The 19188-nt window shown below is 53.4% G+C and overlaps 1 protein-coding gene and 1 long non-coding RNA gene across 2 annotated transcripts in view; both read left to right on the top strand.

Annotated features, from left to right (window-relative positions):
- The window catches only part of CCDC12 (coiled-coil domain containing 12), a 42946-nt gene extending 23758 nt beyond the window's left edge, over nt 1-19188 (top strand). Inside the window, exons 2-7 of the mRNA XM_075081994.1 lie at nt 4385-4455; nt 15646-15725; nt 17346-17407; nt 17508-17542; nt 17944-18020; nt 18317-19188. Of these exons, the coding sequence (XP_074938095.1) occupies nt 4385-4455; nt 15646-15725; nt 17346-17407; nt 17508-17542; nt 17944-18020; nt 18317-18396 (405 nt within the window). The 3' untranslated portion in view covers nt 18397-19188. The remainder of the gene's footprint in view (nt 1-4384; nt 4456-15645; nt 15726-17345; nt 17408-17507; nt 17543-17943; nt 18021-18316) is intronic.
- On the top strand, nt 887-2869 carry LOC142052249 (uncharacterized). The gene is made up of 2 exons (XR_012658782.1): nt 887-2217; nt 2311-2869. It is a non-coding gene; the product is annotated as an uncharacterized LOC142052249 (long non-coding RNA).

Raw genomic sequence — 19188 nt, 5'->3', positions numbered from 1 at the left:
ATTTTTTCCAGGAATATCACCATGACTTCAGAAAATTTTAGGGTGGTAACGGGGAATGAATTAAATCCGTTAGGGGATCTAATGGACCAAGCTGCTGCAAGCACTGAATCAGTCCCTTCCTTACCATGTCCTGCTGCTGATGCGCACAGTCGGTCTCTAAGGCTGCAGGCACTTTAATTGCCTCTTTCTGCCGAAGTAGTTTAAATTCCAGCTTGCTTGTATGACGGGGAACCCCAGCATTTTGGGCAAGGAAGCATGGAAAGCAAAGGAGGGATCTTCTTCAAAGCCTGCCTGGCTGGGTGCCGCTAGCCATGCACCCTGTTTGCTGCCTGCTCCAGTGTAAAACCATCGAGAAGCGCTTTGAATCAGCTGCCGTTTGTGTGTCTATTTAGAAACCCCTGATGGCTCCTTCCACACAGCATGTAGAGTAAGCCACTGTCATTTTCTAACCTTGCCCTTTTTCGGTTTGCGTGAATTCAAGCGCTCGAAGGCGGCACAGGAAGCCCTTGTGGTAAGCTGTGGGTAAGGAGTGTGTGCAAGTGGAAGGCAGCGCAGCCTGGCTGGAAATGCAAGCAGAAAACTCGGCAATTGGAAGAGGAGCAGCGATCCTCCTCTGCTGCATCCACCAAATATTGCTTTAGAAAAGCCCCCCCCCTTCTTTTTCCCGTAGGGTCGGCGATGGGCTGCCCCTTTGCAGAGCTGCGACCGCTCCCGACGCTGCTGGAGGTTTACGGCCTCTTCGCCGTGTGTCGCCTCTGCCCTGTGTCTGGGGGTTTTCGGCGCTCTGCTAATGAAACCGAAATCTTGTTTACAGACTGTTTCGCAAACAGGGAACCAGCTTTAATTTCTCTTGCTGGGGGTGGGTGGGGGGGAAGCCTGACTTCAGACATCCATTTTAGACCTCGTTTGTGTTGCGCCTGCGCGCTGATCTGTCTGGCGGAGCCTGATTAGCGGCGGGTGATGGCAGGGAGTATAATTTAGAGGGCATTCGTGTGGGTGATGAGCAGGCCGGAAACGGTTACATGCAGTTACGCCGTCTCCTTGGACTGTGCTGCAATCCTCATTATCCTGTATCCCCTTCTGCTGAAGTACAGGAGGGACCATATCTCGTTCTTTCCGGCTCAGGACATCCCCAGGGAGACGTTCTCGTGGTGCCGAAGGGCAGCGCGCCTGCTTTGTGCCATCCGAGAAGGCACTACGAGGAGAGGTGTAGCAGAGGAGAAGTCCCTGGTTGAAGGCACTACAGGACTTGTTGCATGAAGTTGCGTTCGCTGGTGGTGTGCTCCGTTTTTCTACAAATATCAGAAAGACTTTAGAAAATATTTGGGTGGTAACGGGGAATAAATTGGAATTGGGGATGTTGAGCAAGCTCTAGAGGAGTGGTAGGATTTCAATATCAAATTATTTCAGCATATGGGGAAAAGAAAGATTTGCAGGGCTGCGAAGAGCACGGGCTTGTGGTGGGAAGAACAGCCACGGCTTGATGTGAATGTTTTTTGCCAAGTATCTCTTTGGGATTGCAGAACCTGCTTATAACCCTCCCAGATAAAGCTCTAGCAAGAATGAGGGGAATGTTGGCTCTGTGCACATGCGCTAGAAGTATGAAGAGATGAAAAGAATGAGAAAGGGCTTAAGAGTGCAAGAAGGTGCTTCCCACAGCTTTCAATAACGTGGGCTGAAGGGGGTCTAAATATCACCTAGCACTGAGCTCGCACAGGTTACGGCGGGCTGCGTGTGCTCATGTGAGCCCAGCTCACAGTCTTTATTGAGCAAGAAATGTCTGTGCAAATATCACGAGGTTACTATGGACTTAAAAACAAAATCACAAACAGGGAGTTAAAACTGTACGAAATATCTGTTTTAGGAATGATTATTTTTATTCTCTTTCTAAAAAAGACAGGACCATTTTTCTTGCCCTTTGAGCTGAACCCAAACAACTGCAGTCGCTGATGAGCCTGAACCAGAACTGAGCTATTTCCTGGCTCGCCTTCCTGTTTGCACGTAATCTAATTTTTAACCCAGGTCACAGAATAGAGTTTTAAAGTTCGTGGAGTCAAGATGGACACGATAAGTAAGCTCTGGAGTAGGGAAACCCTTCTGGTCCTTGCAAAGGTTAGGAATACGTTTAGCCGGGAAATAGTTTTGGTATCCTGAAGTTGGCTGTTAGGTGTCTGAACCCTCCAGCGCAGCTTTTAACAGAGCAAGTGACTAATCAAGGTAATTTCTGATCTGAAAGTGATGTTGGTCGTGTTGTGGCTATCACCAATTTTTCCTTGCAATTTTCCAAGGCGAGATGTGCCCCTATTGCAGGGTTGAAAAAAGGCTGTGAACAAGCTGCCCTAGAGGGCTTCACCTCTTTGAACTGGGTGAAAAGGACCGGTAACCTTTGCGGTGCGACGAAAGGACATTTCTTGAAAACAATTTCTGGTCTCTGAGCTGTTCCTGTTGAAAGGCAGAGATGAATGTTGGCACAACAGCCCCCGTGAAACGTAGATATTACAGATGCTGCGTATTTATTACCAGGTAACTTGGGTAATACCCCTCCTGGAACCGGCCACGCTCACGGAAATAAAGACTTCATCTGCTGTCTGCGAGAGCTGCCACATTTTCCTTTTCATTTGGAGGATGACAGGGGAGCTCAATCAGAAAAGCAACAGCTTCCAAGGAAGTTGTTCATTCATTGCCTTTGCTATAACAATATGCTCTGTGAAATAAGGGCAGATGTGTTTGTCACGGAGCATACTTTGTTCAGCGGTTGAATGAAATTAGTTAATAAGTGTGAGAACCCAGCAAACCCCTTTCCAGCTCATTATTGTTAACATTTCAATATCTCTGCCTGTCTGGGTAATAAATATAATTGGTAACTTGACTAATAAGCTCTTCGTGCCAGTGTCTGGATGATGCAAAATGAGCCTCTTTACAATACCGAACACCCTGTTAAAGAGAAATTTGATTTATGTTACTACACGGTGTGTCTGGGAGCTGAAATTATACCCTTTGTTGTGCTGATCGCTGTTTGATTTCTGCCACCTTGTTTTGCAACCCGTTAAAACGTCCAAAATCATTACTGAGGAGAAAGAAAAGGGAGCTGCATGAGGCCTGCTGACATGTGTTCCCTGGGCATGAGCCAGCAGTGCCCAGGTGGCCAAGGAGGCCACCAGCCCCCGGGGTTGTGTCAGCACTGGGGTGGCCAGCAGGAGCCGGGCAGGGATGGGGCCCCTGTGCTCGGCCCTGGGGAGGCCCCACCTCGAATGCTGGGCTCAGGTTTGGGCCCCTCGGGACAAGAAGGGCCTTGAGGGGCTGGAGCGTGTCCAGAGAAGGGCAGCGGGGCTGGGGCAGGGTCTGGAGCACAAGTGTGCTGGGGGGCGGCTGGGGGAGCTGGGGGGGTTTAGCCTGGAGAAGAGGGGGCTGAGGGGAGCCCTTCTCGCTCTCTGCAGCTGCCTGAGAGGGGCTGGAGTGAGGGGGGGCTGGTCTCTGCTCCCAAGTCACCAGTGACAGGACGAGAGGGAACGGCCTCAGGCTGCGCCAGGGGAGGTTTAGGTTGGGTGTGAGGGAAATGCCTTCCCTGCCAGAGGGGTCAGGGGTTGGCACAGGCTGCCCAGGGAGGTGGGGGAGTCACTGTCCCTGGGGGGGTTCAAACACTGTGCAGACGTGGCACTTGGGGACGTGGTTTAAGAGGCCTGGGGGTGTTGGGTTGGGGGTTGGACCTGATGATCCCAGAGGTCTTTTCCTACCTACATGATTCTGTGACTTTTGCAGGTCATTTGCTCTCTCACAAGCTAGCCAAGCATGGGCTCACTCACTTCCTAAACTTATTCTCTCTTCTGTCTGCCTGTAGTTCCCTTCAACCAACACAATAATATCCATCCTTTCTCCTGGATCTGGGAGGACGGGATTTAACGTCAGGCCCCTGCCGCAGCGCCATGGTGAAGGCGAACACGGTGGCTGCCAGCAGTCCTCTTGCTCAGTGCCCCCATCTCCTTTTGCTCTGCCATTTAACGCGAGGTGGGGATTCAAGCACTGGACAAGGTCTCTGAGCTCTGTTATTGATTGCAACTCAGTGTTTGCTCTCTGGATTGATGCAGTTACCACTGATAAGAGAGATATCCGCGCTCAGTGGCGTGGGCGCCTCTGAGAAGAAAATTTAAATTTAAATTTTTCTTGCCTGTTCTTACACTTGTGTGTCGTGCTGTCTGGACAAGCAGAATCCTAAAGGGAGAACAAGGGAAACAGGCTTAATTTAAAGGTGTCGTAATTTAAAAGTCATTTCCAAGTGTGCCTTTGACTGCCCCGTGCCCTCCGGGAGGGTTTCTGGGCTGCTCTTTGCTCTCTGGCATTTCCAGAGAGGCCGGGGCCTGACAGATCAACTTCTTTTTCCTTTCAGAATAAGGATGGCGGCGAACGTGAGAACAAGCAGTTCAGAGAAGACGAGGACGAGGAGACCCTAAAGCACAAGTAATTATTTATTTATTCCCACTTGTCTCCCTCCATGTATTGTTCAGGCGCTGCTTTTGAGTTTGCTAATTAGGACATTTCCTTGGCTTCTAAAATGCAGTTTATGGGTTTTTGTTGTTTTTAGTGTGAATTTGAGCTCACGGTGTAAATGATCTGAGATGGGGGAAATAAAGAGAAGCAGCCTGGGGCTGACTTGCAGCATTTCTGGGGTGCAGCTGGGTGCCATCAGAGGTGTTGGGAGCATTTAGGCTGCCTTGCTTTAGGCTCCCCTGAATTCAAGAGCCATTGCTGCATCTCTGTCCCCTGCACGTGCGGCGTTTTAAGTGCGGATTATTTTTTTTTCCTGTGAACAGAGGCCCGTGGGGGTACACGTGGCTGTTTAACGGCGGCCCACCGCTGTTCTCTCTTGTCGCTGGAAAACGTGAGCACAAAACGAACCGAGGCAGGGGGTCACTCCTGGCAGGACCAGCTGACAGTGCAGTTGTTTTCCTGCCGGTAAAAACGCCGTCAGGTCTCCTTTGGAGATGACGGGGAGTGAAGTTTGGTTTGAAGATGCGGGATGTGACCTTTTCTCATCGTTTTGCCAGCTTAGAAACCTCCTCTGTGGGAGGCGTGCATCAGAGATGCTGCTGCAGATTAGCACATGTGCTCTGCTGAGAAAGTAGAGCACAATCCTCGCTGCTTCTCGGGAATAACTCCCAGCAGAAAATGCATCCCTTCTTGAGAACTGCCCACGTGGATTTGGGGCTGGGCGTTGTTCTGGAGAACTTTGTAGGTGCCGTGGTTGGGTCTTGTGTCGGGAGAGGCACGAGGTCTGGGCTGAAGCTGAAACAGAAGCTAGAGATCTTGGAAATGATGAATAATGAAAAACCAGCTCTCGCTTTCCAGCCCTGCCACTTGATACGCTGCGTGGCGAGGTGATGCGGCGTGCGGTGGCCTGCTGACGACGAACGTCAGGTCTGGGCTGTCTTTACTGCGCGACGAGCTGGAGTCGGTGGGCTGGAGCCCAACCCCTGCTCCCAACCTGGAATTCTGAATTGGTCTGCTAAATCTCTGAAAAACCCCCTCCTTTTTTACTCCGACTGACTTTCAGGCTGGGGATTGCTTCTTTTTAACTGCTGCTGAGCAGCCTGGAGCGTCTCAGTGGTGATGTGGTTTCGTACCAAGGCTTTGGCGTCACTAGTATCAAGTTGGCAAATCACTTTTTCCACGAGCGCTTTGGTCGTGAGCTCTCATCCTGCGGCAGGTTCAGCAAAAAGCCTTCCCCTGCCTGTGGGTGATGCCCTTGAAACTTCGCCGAGGTTATATGCAGAGAGCAAAAGTGCCGAGTAGGAACTCCCGTTTCTAGCCAGTTCTGTACTGGTGCATGAAACTCCCCGCAGATGTGGGCACAGGGCTTCTCCTGAAACACGTGGGAGCGATGGCTTTGGGGAGGCAGCTTTTGGGGCAAAAAGTTTGCTTTGCAGATAGATTATTCCACACCTCCCCCCGCAGGATTCTGTAGCTGTCTGTCTATCCAGCCACGGCGTGTTTTGTCGGGATCCAAGCGTAACTTTGCAAGGCAAATTAGAGCAAGATCTGCTCTGTGGGAAATGTTTGAAGCACAAATTTGGCTAAGATGATTCTTAGCTTTTGCTTTACTTGTTGAATGTCCTTTTTCTGTCGCCGGAATTGGATGTGTGTTTTTAACTAGATCTAGAGGGCTGGTGCGCCGATAACTTGATTTCGTCTTAGATTTTTATTTCCCAATAGTGTAGCTGAACCTTCCCAGCCCTTTGAAAAAGGGGATTGCTGTGCATTAATGCCCTGCTGGCTGGTGGCACAAAGTAAGATGAAATTTACCCTGGATTTGGGAAACGAGAGGTCCTGGTAACTGAAGTGTGCCTTCCCTGCAAACCGCTCCCTCACCCCAAACAAGTGCCTCAATAGCTGTGCTGCTTTCTCATCCTGAAAACCACCGAGAGCACGAGGTGGGGAGGGGAAATCTAGCGGTTCATTAAATAATCCTGCGGCCTGTATGCGGGGTTTAGGTGCACTGACCACCCCGAAAACCGGGCAGCGCCCTGGGCTTTCGCTGCAGGCTGGTTCCTCCTCCGTCCCTGCAGCTGCACCTTCTGCACCAGCCCGCGCCCGAGACCCGTTTTACGCTGTAGGAAGGACAGAACCGCCGGGCGCTGGCTTTGCCGATATTTTCTCACTGCCTATGTGACGACATGCGTTTTGGCAGCTTCCTGTTTTTTTTCCTTTTTTTTTTCTTTCTGATCACCTCAGATCTCCCCACCCCCACCTCCCCCCACCCCGCTTTTTAAATTTTTTCTCTTGTTCCTGGTTTTTATCTTTCACGCCGCAAGCTACCACCGGAGGAACAAGTGCTGACAAAGCCCTCCGCGAAAACCCTGATACACACTTGCAGCAATTTCAGCTCGGGCCATCTCTGATCTGAGCTCTCAGGGGAGTTTATATCTGTAATTGCAAAGAGCTCGCCGTATTTATTTTCTTTTTTAAACCAGTTATACTTAGCCCACTGACCAGGAAACACCTCCCGCCACGGCGCAGCTTGCAATCTGCCTTTGCAAGGAACAGGGTGTGGGTGGACTTTGGCCCTTCCGACCGGTTCCCGCTGGGAAAAGGAGTGGGACTGGGGCTCGGGGACCTGCAGGGCGAGCGCTGCCTAAAGCCGCGGCTGGCTGGAGGCTGGCTTTGCCGCTCTGCAGGGAGCGGAGGGGTGTTGAGCTTTGAAGTTAGGCTGCAGTTCTGCAAGCGGAGCTCATCAGGGATGTTAAAAGTGTAAATAAAAATCCAAGGTAGGGCTTGGAGAGGGGGGAGGGGGGAATATCTTCCAAGTCTTCAATTTAGCTGGAAATTAAGCTTCAGTGAGCTGCTGTTAATCAGCTGCTGGTGTTTTGGCACTTAGTCATCCTTTAAAATTACAGCTCCGTGCTGTGCCGCTTGCAGAGATGAATTTCTGGGAGGAGCTGGGGGAGGCAGGGGTTGGGAAATGCGATCTCTCCCCTCGCAGTGGGAAGAATGTCACGGGGCAGGTCAAAACCACTTTTATACTTTTTTTTTTAATCTCTGCACAAAACCCAGTACAGCAGCGACTCCGCTCAGTGTTGGCTTCAGCTTGGCAGCACAGCCAAGCAGTAGCAAGGATAACTGCTCTGTGGACGTGCCTCCTTACATCCTGGAGCGTGGAGACCTTAATGAAGAGTGTTAGAAAAAAAAAACAAACTTAAAAAAAAATATAATCAAATATAGGAGAGAGGAGCATTTATGTGTAGGCTGAGCCGAGTACCCGTGGGTTTGATTGATGTCTGCGTGGGGAGCTGGACCTGTTACCTGTGGCTTGTCCCGATGGACACCGTGCTCCATCCCCACCCCACATCTCCAGGGACCAAGCGCGTGTTCCCTCCGTTAGGCTGAGAGACCTGGGTCTGTTCAGCCTGGAGAAGAGAAGGCTGAGGGGGGATCTCCTCAATGCCTATAAATATCTGAAGGGTGGGTGTCAGGGGGATGGGGCCGGGCTCTTTTCAGTGGTGCCCAACGCCAGGCCAAGGGGCCACGGGCACAAGCTGGAACACGGGAAGTTCCCCCTGAACATGAGGACAAACCCCTTCCCTGTGCGGGTGCCAGAGCAGGGGCACAGGCTGCCCAGAGGGGCTGTGGGGTCCCTTCCCTGGAGACATTCACCCCCCGCCTGGACGCGGCCCTGTGCCCCTGCTCTGGGGGTGCCTGCTCAAGCAGGGGTTGGGACGGGGTGAGCTCCAGAGGTCCTTTCCAACCCCTGCCAGTCTGGGATGCTGTGAATCCATCTGGCTGGTAACTGGTGGGGTACTGGCTGGGGAGATTTAGGAGCTGACAGGATCTTGGCTCCATCCTGAAGATGCTTGGCCCTGTTCTGATGCAGTGTAGAGCCCTTGTCCCCTCCAGAGCTGTGAGGATGCTGTGGACCTTCCCTCTGGTTAGAGCCCTGCCTGTCTCACTCCGGAGGAGCTATGTGGGAGATGATCTGCTTTCGCAGGGAAGGCCCCATGGAGCTTCAGCTGGTCTGAAGCCTGGCTGCACCCTCCTAACAGAGGTGGTTGGTGTGGTCAGTGGGTGCCTGGTGATCCTGGCTTTGCCTCGGACAGGCTGGGTGTCCCTCTGCCCGCCCCCCAGGCTGGGTGTCCCTCTGCCCACCCCCCAGGCAGGCTGCAAGCAAGGGTGGGCCGCCAAAGGTGAAACCCCTGTCCCTCCTACCCAACCCTTGGCGTGAGCTCCCAGCATCTTCCCAGCAGTCTGCTCCTTCCGTAGTCCTTGCTGGGGAGGCATCCCAGCTGTAACCAAACCACCATTTGGGTGCTTAGACCTCTGTCTGAGCTGCCTGTGGGAGGCCTCTTGGTGGGTGTCTGTAATCCTGAGCGTCTTGTTCACAGACCTCGTGCTGGCTCTGTGCTAAGACAGCGGACCTGGACGTGGTTACTGAAGTGCAGAGCTGCAGCAAAGTCATGCTTGGTACTGTTTTAAGGCTGGCTAGGGAGATGTTGAGGTCTTGTGGTCATCTAGATGCTACCAAGGTACCTTCAGGGCCCCTTTTTTGGTATGAGCCTCAGGGGTGGCAGATCATTTCTGACCCACCCAAAGGAGCTGGAGAAGCCTCATAAGAGCATGGGCGCAGCATGCTTTTGTGCCGGCACTTGGAGGAGCAGGGCTATGAGCTCCCAGCATCTTCGCAGGGGCAGGCTTTGCACATCAGTCAGCTCCTGGTGCTGCATCACCAGGCTGGGTCCTGCCTTCAGCTGGAGCATGGGTTTTGTCCTGGTTGTATTTACTGATGTTGAAGTTGCTTGTGTCTGCCTCGGAAGCGCTCAGCTGCCTGGTGAAGCAGCGTGGGAGGCCAGACAACCTCATGGCACCTGCCTGCATTTGAAGAGCTTCTCTTGCAGCCTTCCTCCTGCAACACCTGGGGGTACACCTCTCCCCATCCGTGCTCCCTCAAGAAGCGTGTCCTGAGAAACCAGCTGCGGCAGCAAGCTTTGGGGGGCTGGGGGTGTTAATAGAGGCGTTTGTTTTTTTGGCATTCCTCGAGTGCCTTTCGGCAGCCGCTTGGGGAGGAGGATGTGCTCCGACATGCTCAGCTCTTTGAGCAGGAGCAGCCCTCTCCCAGCAAAAACAGATTGCTCCTTGGAGGGTGGGTGCTGATGGGCCTCTGCTTGTTGCTTGCTCTTTTTCTGCCTTGGGCGAGGAATCCAGGAACGATGGCAACATCTTTGTCCTCTTGATCAAACAGCAGCTCTGGACCCCTGCGTTACAGACATCTGTATCCTACCACAAGGAGAGGGTGCGAGGAGAGCCTGGACTAACGCGGTGTGCGTTCGGGACGTGAAAGTAATGTCTTCGTTTCTAAGTCGCAGCAGACGTAGATCATCTCAGCGTGTATCTTGGTGGCTGGAAAGGTCACTGCTTGCAATGAGGCAGCCTGGAGACGTACGGACTGTGGTTTTGAGCCAGCTCAGCTGTAGGGCGGTCTCCAGGAAGGCTGCGGCAGGAGACGGTGCACCCAGATGTCAAAGAGCAAACGTCAAAGCTGTCTGCGAGGGAACAGGCTGGATAGGAAAGCAAAGTGCAAAAAATGGGGGGTTGTGCCAGGATTGATGGGTGTCGTAGAGCAAGTCTCACGGTGCCCCCGGAGGGTGATGGTGCTGTAGAGTTCCCTCAGCACCCATGGGTGATCACGCAGCACCCTGTATGCGCTCGGTGACTTTGTGGAGAAGTGCAGCGGGTCGGTGGGGGGGTGACTGAGGGGAGCAGAGTCTAAGCCTGAAATCTCTGCCCAGGTGCTCTTAATCTGGTTCTTTCCATGGGGTCTGCAGACAGTAAGAAAGAGTAAGCTTGTCAGTCAGTTAAACTCACTGTATGGTGACTTTTCCCTGGCAAAAAGATTAGGGGACCTATAGAAAAAGCTTGAAAATGACTTCTGCTCTGTGGTTTGCAATTGGGAACAGAAAAGGGAAGAGGCGCTTTAAGGAGAAGCGTTTGCTGCCACCGAAGAGCGTCTGAGTGCTGCCCCAGGGGACACCTTCACCACATGGCCCCGCAGGTACCCCAGCGGCCCCGCTTCTTTCGGGTTCTTCAGTAGCTTGGCCAGAGCCCAGCTCCCTGCAACGTGCGCCCAGAACCTCCTGGATTGCTGCCGAAGTTTCCTGCTTTGCCGTCCTTTGCTGTCCGGCTGCCTTGTCCCTGCTCCTTCAAACCTTCTTGCCCTCACGGAGGACATGGTGGAGCAGAGGGAGGTTTGCCAAACCACCGCTCCTTCGAGGATCTGAAACCTCCCTCGTGTCTTCCAGAGCAGTAATTTCTTTACATGTTTGAACGTGGCTTCCCAGGACCACTCAGGAGTAAGTGAGTTTTGGAGGTGCAGAGAAAATGAAATGAAATTCTTGCGCTGGTTCCTCTTTAAAGGGTGATGTGGAAATGGTTGCCGAGGACATTCGGTTTCAAGCAAATTGGGGTGGCTGTCGCAAAAATGGAAGGTTCTGAAAACAGGGGCTCTGGAGCAGCTTGGGAAGGTCAAAGGGCAGCAAATTCTCAAACCAGGTGGTATTTCTCCAGGGCTTTGGAAAAGAAATTGCCTGAAATGGCTGACATAGGGTTGACTTCCCTAAACTGCTTCTAAAGAATGGAAAGGCTTTACCACAGTGCTTCAGAAATAGTTGTCTGGCACTTAGGTGTTTGAAAGCACTTTGGTTTGATGATGCAGCAGAGGAAGCATCTTTTTTTTTCCATCAGGTTTCATCAGGTGCCTAGAACTGATGCTGAGGAGCACAAGGGACATTTAAGCCGAGCAATGTGAAGGCTTGAGGGGGACTGAGAGGTGAAGAGCCATGGCAGACACCCACCTCTGATCCTGGGCAGGATAAGCAGGGTCTGCAAACGCCGCTGGACTCCTGCCTTGTGCTAGTATCTGTCCCGCTGAGGTCTGCTTGCCTCTTTCACCTCCAGAAGCATTAAGAAAACCATATCAAGATGTCCTAGGCAGCTTGCTTCGGCTCTTAGCCTTGTCCCCAGAGAGGTAAAAATAGGAAGGTGCTCTTGAAGCACTCTGGTCGGCGCAGCTCCAAGAGACTGTTCTGTGATAAGTAACAATGGGAGCGGGGCCGCTGTGACATCTGAAGAAATCACCCGTGATGGGGTTTCTTGGCAAACCCACTCCCCGTGATCCGCTCATCAACTGCAAACCGGTGTTTTCTCCATAAAGCCCTCGGGGCTGGAGGAGTAAAGCAAAAAACCAACCTCGCAGACAGCTTTGAGTACCCTGTGTTTCGCGCTGAGATGGCTCTTAGCATTCTGCGCATACCCTGCGTGCCGTGCCATTTCCAACCCGCCCGCTTCAAAGAAAGGCTGACATCCCTTCTGCTTCCCCAGGGAGGAGCTCTGGGCCCACAGTAGAAAGTGGATTTAAGGTATTCCTGACCCAAAACTGGGAACCTGCTGCCCCTGACGGGCTTTTTAGGAGATGCTGGAAAGCTGTGTCCATCACTTCCCTCTGTAATCACTGCAGCTACCCAAATCCTCAGGCGGTCCTGGCAGCTTCCAGCACAGAGCTGCGCCCGCTGCCGGCTGTAAGGCTATAACCACCTCCATCCCTAGCAGCCCTGGCTCGTTTGGGCTGAAACAGGCTGGGAAACGCTGCGCAAGGCGCTCAGAGGGGCAGGAGAGCATCTCCCGGGTTTGGCACGTCCATCAGTAAGAAGATGCTGATGAAATCTGCTAGTGACCCTGCGTGAGCTAGAGCCCACCCTAGAGCCAAATGGCTCAAACCCAGCTCGTGTCAGGGTGCTCAGTCCCTCTCCGGGAGCCCTCACGTTAGTGCCGCTGCATCGCCGTGGCGTGCCCTCCGCCCTCGGGAGCTTCACTCCCTAATCCGGCTCCTCCGTGCCCATTCTGCCCTGGAGCCTGTTCTTAGCTCTGGGTTTGGGTGGGGTGTTTTTTTTGTTATCATGGGAACTTGGATAATTAATCACTTGTAAAGTGCACCAGGCTGTGTTTGGAACGCAGCGTTAGAGGAACCACGGGCACTTGACCTTTATTTAACCTGCCTCTGTGGAAGACCAGTAACTTATTCTAAATATATATATTCTTAACGCTTGCCTGCCTTTGAGTTACTTGGGGTAGCACTGCTCTGCTGCTTGTCTCTCTGTCTTTACAGATATGCTCGTGCACAGAAAAATGGGGAGATGTCTTCTGTTCCTGGCGAGCGTGGCACTGCTGGGGCTTGAGAGCGTTGAAATCCCCGAGCCCCCCAAGGAGGCGGCCGCAGGGAGCGCTGGGCACCGAGAATTACCGGAGGCAGGTGCGAGAGCTGCTCTCGCCTTGCGCAGTTAATTAAAGGGATCAATTTTTGTTTGTTTCCTCCTGGCACTTGCAGTTGTGCATGGGTTTAATAAGGATCTGAAAGCATTGGTGCTGGGCACCGGGGTGGGGGTGGGATCGTCTCGTAGCGCTTCTTTTCGCCCCCTCGCATCAGCTGCTTCCCCTTCTGCCAGACCCGCGCCGCCGCTCGTCCCATCTGCGGCAGAACCTGCCAAGTTGTGCCTTGTGCCTTGGTTTTGTTGTTTGTTTTTTTTTTTCAATCTCGTGGATAAACCTCCAGCGAGCACGAGCAGCGCTGGCGTGTGAGGCTTTTGTTTGCAGGCTGAAATGGGGCTTCTCCGGGTGGGAAGAGTGTTGGGGAGCGGGTTTAAACTCCCATCCCTCTTCCTTGTGTGCTCTCCAAGTGGTGCCGAAGCCCTGCAGCCGTGTAAGGAAGGGCTAGACGCCCTTCTCATAGCAGGAACCAGACCTCCAGAGTGTGTGTCCCTTGAAACGGGGGATCCAGGAGCTTCTGCTGGTTTGGCTGCGGCCGAGCAGCTCCTGCTGCACGTGCAAAACGATGATTTTAAAATATTGCTTGTCAAGGTGTAACGGTAAGATCGTGCTGGACTGAAAGAAACAACTTGCTTAGCTCGCAGCTCTCTTGTTTTAGGTGATCTGACCCTAGGGAGTCTGTGTTTGATTCCTTTTCAGCTGCAAGTAAATCCTTCCAAACGTCAGCTAAGGAGACTAGAAAGTCTGGGAGATATTGACAAGTTTGCGTTCTGCAGGGTCTGCCACTTTGTCGGATAAATCCTCTCCCACGAGCGTGAGCCAGCCTGTGGCCAGATGTTAGACATCGCGGCCTGACGTCCTGTTACCTCCTGAATGAATTAGCTGCTCCTCTTCCTCCCCAGCCTCTCAGGTTAGCCACAAAATCCTGCTAAGCGGGGATAGTCCGTAAAATGGAATAACGGTGATTCTTGTGTGCCTGGAGATGGCATCTCCTGCAAAAAAACAATCACCTGATCATCTAAGATCAGCCTTCCTGAAAAGAACTGCCTTTCTGGCTGGGGACTGATGGTGAGCGGTACAGGTTAATTTAATAAATCCCTTCTCCCAGGGCCTGTGTGTATAAAAATACGCATAAAACTGTGCACAGCAGCCTGTCTTTGTGGGGTGAAGGTGCTCGTGGCCTGGGAGAGGTGTTGCAGCTGCGTGCTAATCTCTGCTGTGTTTCTTTTAAACACCCTTTTCCCCAGTGCCGGGGAAGGTTGTTCCTGTTTCACAGTGTTGCACTGATGGAAGGGCTCGGGGGAACTGGGCTTGATTACATGAGAAATGTCTGCAAGTCTCTTAATCCGCCTGGGCCCTGCTTTGCAGTCGCATTTATCTCAGTTAGGTCTCGCCGAGCTCCAGCCACGTGCTCCTACCGCCTCCGTGGCACCAGCCATGGTGTGGGACGGACCCTTCGCAAGTAGGTTCAGCTGAGAGGGGACGGGATGGTGTGGGAAGGGTAGGACCTTCCTGCCGTGCCCCAGGGACCTCCAAGGTTGGGGTTTTTTGTGCTTCCCAGATGAGCGTGGCCATCTGACCACTGACCTTCCTTGTCTCGCCTCTCCTGGGCTGTCGCTTCGTCACCCTTTTTTGCCTCTCTTCGCTGTGACTGTCAGCCCTCGGGACGGGTTGTATCTCACTTGCTTCTCCATCAGTGAAGTCTAGCAGGGAAGTGGCCCCAGGTACCAGCTCTCTGCTGGGAGGAAAAATGGTAATATTTGACTGTTGACTTTTCTGCCTGATAAAAGTGCCCTCGCCTGTGTTTGCATCGGGGGTCTCTGTGCCCTCCTCCGCAGCCCCACAGCCACCCTCATCGCTGCTGAAGGCTTTGCTGATGGCTGGGGCAGGAGCACTGCCTGGGCAGCAAGTGCCTCGGTTTCTGTTTAAACTGATTAAACCCATCAGCAGTGTTAAATGAGTTTAATCTACTTAATTTGCCCTGTGGGCTAGTGCGCTGTTACATAGATCCGGCAGCCTGCAGAGCGCGTTGCAGGCATGCGTAAGCAGCTGGAGGTGGGATGGGGTCCTGCGAGCTTGGTTTTCAGGGCTCTGGTTTTAGAGATGCCTCTTCTTGAAGCTTGCAAGGTTTGATCTCGGGGAGTAATCGGCCTGGGGATGCACATGACTGGCGTTGTCTAATGGTTGTCCATTTGGGGCCCAAATTATTCCCGAGAGGTGTAATAAAAGAACAGCAGCCTTGAAAAGGGGGAGAGTTAGCGTCTGAATATGGGGGAGGTGTGTGCGCTGGGGAGAGGGTTGACTGCTGGCTCTTGAGCTGTTCTGGAGGGAGGTGAAAGGATGGGTGAACTTCTGGGTGTCCTTTGGATATCGCCATCCCTGTCGCTGCCAGCTCCGCCACCCGTTTGCTCGGGAGCCTGAATTTGCTCCCCTTATTTGCGGCACGTGGCTGACCTGCACCCCTGTTTGTAGCTCTTCCAGAAGCATCCCTGGTGACCGGATAACCACCTTGTACCCTAAATACTCTTTATTTCCCCCCTTCCTTCTCACGTACCCTTCTGGGATCTTTTTTTTTCCTGACTCTGGATCTTCTCTGGTGTTTCCATCCTGGGTTGAGACCTAAAAGGGAGCTGGGCTGAAGTTCAGAGCTTTGCAAAGCAGCTTGAGTCCATTACTAGCTGCCCCTGCTTGGCTTGCCAAGACATCGCCTTCATCGTGCCAAGCTCCTGGCTGACCCTGCCCTTTCTGACCTGTGTGGGTTGCTGCCAGCCCCCGGCGAAAGCCCACAGTCTGGGGTGGCGTGGATGTGTCTGACTGCTCTGTGCTCTTCCCCTTCCTCCCCAGGGAGCTCAAACTGCGAAACTACGAACCCGAAGATGAGGAGCTGAAGAAGAGGAAGGTGCCCCAGGCCAAGCCGGCCTCAGGTGGGTGCAAGCGGGAACGTGGGAGGTGAAACAAGGGAGCACGAAAGCAGAAGCGTTGCCAGTGGTGGTGCTGGTGCCTGTGGTGAGGGAATGAAGCAGCGCTTGTGGTTGTGAGGACAAGTAAAACAGCGTGGGGCTCTGCATCCAGCCAGTGTGCTGCAAAATGGATGGGTTATACCTTTTCTTTCAAAAAATCAGGTGTCTTGGAAACCTCTGTGTTCCTCCTCGTTCCAGCCCAAGGTGGAAAAGCCACCGGGATGTATTCTGGTAGCAGCTTGCTGGTGTGAGGGTGGTAGGTGCTAGGAGATGAGTGTCTGCGGCCCTGGAGGGTGCTGGCGTGTCCGAGCAGCCGTGGCGGGAGCTGGGGGAGCGTGATGTTTGCAGGCCCTGTTGCTTCATCGTCCCCTCTCGCCCGTGGGGACTGCACACCCTGCATTGCACAAGTGGGGCGTGTGTCTGAGCGCACCGAGTCCAGCCCCAAACCGAGGGGTTGATACTCAGAGGAGCTGAGCTCTCGCTGGAGGATTCTCAAGGAGATTCAGGCTGGTTTTTGTTTGAATTACCTTTAAACAAATATTACTCGTGAGTCCAGGGCATTTAGTCTGCTATTTCCTAGCGCTGAACCTCCACGCAACTCTTGAGAGGGAGGCGAAGGGCAAAAGTTCCCTTGATCTTGAAATATTGAGTCCTCCCGGAAAAGATCTCTTTAAAAATGCCCTAAATAAAAAGGCTGCCTTTGGGAGCACGGCAGAGATCTCGTAGGTAGGAATGCTGATGCCGTGCTTTCTTTATCCTTTTGTAAAAGTATAGAACTTCCCCTGACTCTTCCCAGGCGTGTGGTTTGGCATCTGGAACAGCAATTCTGACCGTTTCCAGTAAAACTCGTGCTCTCTGCCAGCCCTTCTTGGGAGCTGCAGTGCCCATCGGCTGCGGTCCCGTGTCTGGAGTGACCTGTCTGTCCTCAGGCACTTCATGCGGAGGCTGAGGATGGAGGAGGACAGAGGAGCTGGGGCTTGGGGTGGATTAATATTAAATGTGCCTCGGGCGTATCTGTTTGCTGGAGCAGGATTCATCCCTCAGGGATGTGCTCCCTGGTACCTGCACCCCCTCCATGCACAGAGGCCCGAGTTTAAGGATGGAGGGCTGTTTTCCACGCGTGCTTTGCCATTATCCCTAGGATCTGCAGACCTTTACGTAAGGTCTGGGCTGGAGCTTGGTTCCTCCGAGATGTCTCAGGTGGTGGCCTTGTAAATGAGTCACGGTGAGTCAAATTCCAGTTTAAACACCCGCGGAGCAGCTGATCCCTGCAGGCCTTACGGAAAGGGGACTTGAACCCAGCAGAATTCTTGCTGCTGTTGCTGTTCGTGGTGTTAAACGGTTTTTGGGTTTGCATCATTTTCAGATGGTTTTTAGGAGTCTCTGAAAGAGTTTGGGCGGTGGGGGAATGTGTGTACCCACGTGTACTTGTATTTACCGAGCTCTTAAAGCAAAGACGTTCCAATTGGCTTTTGTAAAAGCTTTTGTGAACCAAGCCTGGAGCTCTGGTGGGTTCCCCTATGCCTTGTCCCCTTGGTGTGCTGCTGTGCCCTGTGCTGATGCTGGTCCTGTTCCCCCATCTAGTGGAAGATAAGGTGAAGGACCAGCTGGAGGCTGCCAAGCCGGAGCCCATCATCGATGAGGTGGTACGTATATTCAGAGCCGCTGGGTGCCGGGTGCATCTGTCTGTGTCTGGGCTTGAACCTTGCCTGCAGCTCTCACTGGGTGTCTCCTCTTCCTCCCTAGGATCTGGCAAACCTGGCGCCCAGGAAGCCAGACTGGTGAGTGCCTGCAGAGCCCTGCTCCTGGGAAAGGGGTGTTGGCGTCAGCGGTGGGTTACCGTCACCTCGAGGTTGTCCAGGGTGGGTTAAAAGTGCTGGAAATGGGAAACCCTTCCCTGCTGTTGAGGGAGACGCAAGGCACGGGGCTGTCCTCCCTCTTGGTGCTTACGCTGAGTGACTCCACTGAACCCTTCGGGGTGCTTGTCACTGTGGTGGCCTCGGTGACAAGGGATGCTCTGGACGTCGGGTTGGTTTGCCCATGAGCTGCCTTGGGGCAGACACACGCTCTGCTCCGTGCTGCTCACAGGAGGGAGAAGGAGTGTCTCTTCCACTGGGAAACGTGGTCTCTGCATTCACATCTGCCTGGGGCGAGGATCTGACGTTGCCACTCTCTTCCCCAGGGATCTGAAGCGAGATGTAGCCAAGAAACTGGAGAAGCTGGAGAAGAGGACGCAGAGAGCCATCGCTGAATTGATACGTGCGTTACGGTGCCGCAGGGATGGGGTTATGGGGTCACCAGTTGTTCTGGGAGTTACACGATCCTTACTGGGAGCTCGGTGCCTTGCAGTTGGGCTGGGGAGGGACTGGTGGAGCTTAAGGCCCTTCCCAAAAGGGTCTGTGAAGCTGACGGTCTGTGTAGCTTCTGCGAGGCTGCGCGCACGCCTGGCTTGCGCGGCAGGGAAGGATGGTCTGTGGGTTCGGGGGCTGCAGTTCAGGCCCTCCGCGGCGTGCATTCCCCGGTATCTCTAAGCCGCTGCTGTTTCTCGCTTGCAGGAGAGCGGTTGAAAGGGCAGGAGGAGGAGCTGGCGTCTGCTGTCGAGTCAGCAAAGCAGGAGGGAAGTGACTCCGACTGAGGAGGTCTGTCCGGCAGCCTTGGGCATGGGCTCTGCCTCTGCCAGCACCACCGATCCCCTTGCTCTCAGGTAGAGGCACCTCTCCAGGACACGCTGCTCACCTACGCTTCGCCAGGAGCCCGTGAATCCTACCATGCCTGAAGGAGAGGGACAGATCCAAGGAGCCCTGCTGTACTCTCTAGGACTACAGCTGTTCCTCCATTGAGGAACATTTCACAGAGCTTTTTGGGGGATCACGGGGGGCTGATGGGAGCGGGACAGACACCCACGTTAGCTTGAACCTAGGCTGCCAGGGCAAGGAAGGCGTGGGCAGAAGGGCGAGTGCCAGAGAAGGTAAATCCAGGCTAACTCTCCTCTCACTTGATGGGTGAGCAAGAAGATGCCCACACAGCCTACAGCAGCCCTTAGAGAGGCGCTGCCGTTTCCCTGGGGACCGATGCTCCTGTCCCTGCTCAGAGATGCCTCTCTCAGGGCGCTCCTTTCTGCAGAAGAGCCGGTGTAACAGCCACGTGGGGAACAACGGGGGCTCTCGCTCTGGAGAGCTGGCTGTGAGTATTTGGCAACGTCTGTGGTCAGACCCAGCACGTGCAGAATAACTGCTGGAAGTGGCTGCGTGGCTCAGGGCCTGCTGGCTGCTCCGCGCCCAGCTGAGGTTAACGTGGGTTTGTTCTGTTCCCTGAGGTTTCCCGACCCTCCAGGCTGTGCAGCGTGTACCGCTCCTCTGTGTGTTTTATAATTGACAAAGTTTGGTGTTAAATCTTTTCGTAATAAAACAGTCCCGCAGCGGAAGAA

Source organism: Phalacrocorax aristotelis, chromosome 2 (assembly GCF_949628215.1).
Source record: "Phalacrocorax aristotelis chromosome 2, bGulAri2.1, whole genome shotgun sequence".
In the NCBI taxonomy this organism is placed as follows: domain Eukaryota; kingdom Metazoa; phylum Chordata; class Aves; order Suliformes; family Phalacrocoracidae; genus Phalacrocorax; species Phalacrocorax aristotelis.
This window is presented reverse-complemented; position numbering and strand designations above follow the sequence as displayed.